The sequence below is a fragment of the Rhagoletis zephyria genome, unplaced genomic scaffold (genome assembly GCF_001687245.7).
Source record: "Rhagoletis zephyria isolate East Lansing unplaced genomic scaffold, Rhagoletis_zephyria_1.1 Rzeph_scaffold_00813, whole genome shotgun sequence".
Taxonomy (NCBI): domain Eukaryota; kingdom Metazoa; phylum Arthropoda; class Insecta; order Diptera; family Tephritidae; genus Rhagoletis; species Rhagoletis zephyria.
Genome location: NW_016157897.1, coordinates 11,055 through 16,337, shown reverse-complemented (window position 1 = coordinate 16,337; position 5,283 = coordinate 11,055). Strand labels below are relative to the sequence as shown.

At 35.1% G+C, this 5,283-nt stretch overlaps 1 protein-coding gene across 1 annotated transcript; it reads left to right on the top strand.

Moving 5' to 3' along the window:
- The first annotated feature begins 1,160 nt into the window (after positions 1-1,160).
- On the top strand, positions 1,161-5,283 carry LOC108361672 (uncharacterized). The gene is made up of 2 exons (XM_017614362.1): positions 1,161-1,362; positions 4,532-5,283. Exons 1-2 carry the CDS (start codon positions 1,233-1,235, stop codon positions 5,281-5,283), a joined length of 882 nt encoding a protein of 293 aa, XP_017469851.1. The 5' UTR covers positions 1,161-1,232.

Genomic DNA, 5,283 nt, shown 5'->3' with positions numbered 1-5,283 from the left:
CGTCCCACGCCCAAAAGAAGTTCACGTACCAAGTTTCGTTAAGATATCTCAATTTTTACTCGAGTTATCGTGTGCACAGACGGACGGACGGACGGACAGACAGTCACCGCTTAATCGATTTCTCTTTTCATTCTGATCATTTATGTATACATTTGTCTATATCTATCTCGATTCGTTTTGCCTGTTACAAACAACCGTTATGTGAACAAAGTTATAATACCCTTGTGCACAAGTGCGCTCGGGTATAAAAATTACATGTTGCCTCTGACGGCATTCGAACCCGAACACGCTGGGAGCTAAGAACTAACAGCGAGCATCTCTACACGTTCAGCTACAGCCAGACATGCAAATGTGCTTTCAAATGCTCAACTTCAATCAAGTTTCGTTAAAACACGAGCAGTGATCGGATAACAAACAATAAGCTGGCGCAGAGACACGAGTTTGTCCGCTACAGCATGATAGAGGATCACTTTTGTAAGTACTCCAATTTACCACAAATAGACTACATGCTCCAACGATTTTTGCAGGGAACTTTTGTAAATGCTTTCCAGACAAGCGATTTCTACTTTCTCTACTACACGACCGCACTTTTCGCGAAAACTCTGTTAAGTTGCCGTTGCAATGATAAAAGTAGTAGAAATTAATCTTTCGATACCAAATACTTTTTTTTGATACTTACCCGCTACCGACCAAAAAGGTATCAAGTAAAAAAATTCTTGGTGTCAAATGAAAAGTATCGAGTATTTACTTGTATCGATTGAACCCTAGACATAGCTGCAAATTAGAAAATAAGAACAAAAATGTTTACGCCCCGTCGCTTGGACGAAAAAATTTTAATTCATAGAAAACAGAATAAATTCGACCGCAGCGCAAGAAACATTGATTTTTATTCATTTTGAATCGGCGCTTCTACTATGAAATTTTTTTCGTATACAAAGTCCAGAAATCTAAATCTAAATACTCCAACAAAAATTTTATGCTTTTTTCGATAAAAAAACGCGATTTTTATTTGGTTTTAGTGCTTTTTCTAATTCAAAACTTGGCAACACTGTTTATTGGGTGTCTAAAAAATTCTGTTTGTGTATACCTGCTCTCTCACAAACTGCTTATGTATGTAAGTGCCTGTTTTTATAGCAAGCACTCGGTTTAGTTGCGTTGGTCGCGTCTACTACGGGCTCAGCGGATTCGAAAATAACGCAATGCCCGCAGTATTGCTTTGAACTTTGTCGACGATGGAGGATTTCATAGCCGAAGTACACAAAAGAGAATTTTTGTGGAATAAAAAGAAGATACCAATTGGCGGAAAAAAAAGTATTACAGAAAAACTATGGCGAGAAGTAGCGGCCGCGTGTGGTATATCAAGTGAGTTCGATTTTAAAAATACACATGCATATGTATGTATACTATATGTTTAAGGTTTATCATACAAATGTATATATGTATGCACATGCATCTACATACTTACATATGTATATACGTACATGTTTAAGTGTGCATACACATACAAACATGCATTGGTGCATGCATACATATCGCCTTTAGATAGAATGACCCTAACTCATATAGTCGCTGAAATGGAAAAAAGCCGGGACTGACTAAAATTTTTGATTGCTTAAAGTGATGCGTGGACTCATAATTCGATGAAATGCATCTTAGTCAATCAAAACGGGAATTTTGGATTTTTAGTTAGTTACGGCTTTTTGTATTTCAGCGATATGTGAGATAGGGCTTTCTATATTAAGGTAACGATATGTACACACATACATACATTGTATATTTCGAGCCAGAACCAACAAAACGTGTTTTGTCTGTTTGCACTTTGCCGCTGTGGTGAATTTTTCATCGTTTTCTTGTCAGAGGTTAAATACATTCGGGGATACTACAGCGAACAATTTTTGGCTGGGTTTACGCAAATTTCAAATGTTTGTGCGTACATAATTTTGATTACATAAGGGTTTCTGTCAAAACGCCAATCACATTTTCTTTTCTCGAAAAAAAATTTCACTTGTTTATACGGCAACATTATCAGAGGGCAACATTTTAAAGAAATAGCAAGCAATATGCATGTGGAGATGCTGAGAAAAGAACACGAAAACTTCACAGCCCTGACTCAGGGCAGAAAAAATTCAGCATTTTTTCGAGAAAAAAAACGCTATCACCTTCTATTGAACATATTTGCAAGCATGATGCATTCTTTTTCATTTCGAATTCTTTTTACTTGTTGGAGGAATTATTTAATTTCGTACTTCGGAGAAATAATCTGTCAAAGTTTTGATTTTATCCTGATCTGACTATTCATGAACTTTTTAATGGCATTTTCCTTTCTCAAAAAAAAAAAACAAATCACCTTATATGGAAACATTTACAGAGTGCAACATTTTAAGGAAAGAGTACGCAATACGCATGTGAAGACTGATCTGACTATTCATGAACTTTTTAATGGCATTTTCCTTTCTCAAAAAAAAAAAACAAATCACCTTATATGGAAACATTTGCAGAGTGCAACATTTTAAGAAAAGAGTACGCAATACGCATGTGAAGACTGATCTGACTATTCATGAACTTTTTAATGGCATTTTCTTTTCTCCAAAAAAAATTTCACCTTATATGGAAACATTTACAGAGTGTAACATTTTAAGGAAAGAGTACGCAATACGCATGTGAAGATGCTGAGAAAAGAACGCGAAAACTTGACAGCCCTGGTGCAGTGCAGAGTAAATGCAACGTTACTTGGAGAAAAGAAAACGCTATAAAACTATCATAGTATCTCGGGTTCTACTCTTCGTTAACGTCGTTTTAAAGCTAAAGAAATGGGCCTAATAACTGTTCTAAAGCTATCTTAGTTATCGAAGTTGATTTATATGATCGCAGACCAGTATATTAGGTATTTAAACAATACATCGTAATCTCCGTTTAATTCTCAATAAAAAAAAATTTTATTAATTACTTTAACCAACTGGTTAATTTTTTTGACTGTGTTGTATTATGTGAGAGAAAATTTTTTGTAACTTGTTTTGGGAAATGTATGTTGTGATATACCCAATATGTGTACTTTTCAAAATAATACTGTTGTTTTGNTTAGGTATTTAAACAATACATCGTAATCTCCGTTTAATTCTCAATAAAAATAAATTTTATTAATTACTTTAACCAACTGGTTAATTTTTTTGACTGTGTTGTATTATGTGAGAGAAAATTTTTTTGTAACTTGTTTTCGGAAATGTATGTTGTGATATACCCAATATGTGTACTTTTCAAAATAATACTGTTGTTTTACAAGCCAGGGTATGTTCTTNAAAGAGTACGCAATACGCATGTGAAGACTGATCTGACTATTCATGAACTTTTTAATGGCATTTTCTTTTCTCCAAAAAAAATTTCACCTTATATGGAAACATTTACAGAGTGTAACATTTTAAGGAAAGAGTACGCAATACGCATGTGAAGATGCTGAGAAAAGAACGCGAAAACTTGACAGCCCTGGTGCAGTGCAGAGTAAATGCAACGTTACTTGGAGAAAAGAAAACGCTATAAAACTATCGTAGTATCTCGGGTTCTACTCTTCGTTAACGTCGTTTTAAAGCTAAAGAAATGGGCCTAATAACTGTTCTAAAGCTATCTTAGTTATCGAAGTTGATTTATATGATCGCAGACCAGTATATTAGGTATTTAAACAATACATCGTAATCTCCGTTTAATTCTCAATAAAAATAAATTTTATTAATTACTTTAACCAACTGGTTAATTTTTTTGACTGTGTTGTATTATGTGAGAGAAAATTTTTTTGTAACTTGTTTTCGGAAATGTATGTTGTGATATACCCAATATGTGTACTTTTCAAAATAATACTGTTGTTTTACAAGCCAGGGTATGTTCTTAGAACATGGCTTTGCAATTATCTTACGAATACACAAATTGCAATTGTCTTACGAATATTTTTCAATTGGGGTATTCACAACGGTGTTGTAAGTGTAGTATTGTTGTATGTCGTAAACTTTAAACGGCTAAAAATATATCAAGGGGGTTTGCATGGGGCCACAAAAGGCGTATTATGAATTTTTACAGTGCTACAAAAAAGGTGGTTGTGGTCTCAAGTCCTCTAAGCATTTATTTAAGCTTTTAAACTTTACGACATACATTAATACGACACTTACAACACCGTTGTGAATACCCCAAATATAGCTATACATACAGTGCAATTTCAAATTACTATTTTTAAAACTATTTTCTAACTTTTTCCCCCAATTCATATTCTTCGTTGGTGACAAAACACCAGACAATATTCGCCAAAGATTCATTCCCATAGCCATTTTCTTCGTCAGTCAATAACATTGATAAGGAGTATATGTTAAGTCTAATAGATTCATAACTAAACTCCAAAAAAATTGCAAAGATATTTGCACTTAAGTACATCTAGTTTTGCTGGTGCTGGTTTTATGCAACGGCCTCTAAGAGGCACTTAGATTACATTTACCGCCAAATATTCTGAATTGATCCAACAATAAATCTAGTGAAACTTTATTTCTTTCAGAGGTAGCGGCCAAAACCCGATGGAGAAGTATACGTGATCAATTTCTGAAAGAGTTAAAGAAGGTGCCAGTATACAGCTCCGGTGAATCCTATTACTTCAAGAAATATAAGAAACCCAAATATACTCATTTTGATAGCTTAATGTTCCTAATGGATATATATACGCCAAGTAACATAGTTTATGAGTCTGGTAATTCGGGAAGCGATATCAATAATGAAGCTGAAGATTTTGCACCTCCGCTCGCAGAACCACAACCTCAAAATTTATCTCCACCCAGGAGCACGGACAGTATTTTTACAACCATTAGAAAGGTGTACACTCTGGATCTTGATCCTAATTTGTGTGAAGTAACATTTAAAGAAGAATCTGACGCATTTGTCTTCGATGACAGCAAAAATCAAACCGATGATGGTGTTCCGCCTTTAGTATTGATAAGGCATCAACCAGCAGATCCAACCTATACTGGCGGCGATAGAGCTTATCCTCTAGAACGCGGCAATAAAGCACATGCCACATACTTGAAGAATAATCACTACAACTGCCCAGACAAAAGAGTATCACTAGAACTAGATAATCAAGCTGAGCTCGAAAACTGCACTGACGAGAATTTAAATTTTTTCCGGTCCCTTTTACCTTATATGAATAAGATGGACCCAAAGCAGCAGTTGCGAGTGCGCATGCGGTTTCAGGAATTAATGATTGAAGAAATGGGAAGAACGAAACTNCAGCCAGTTGCCTACGCACTGTGCTAA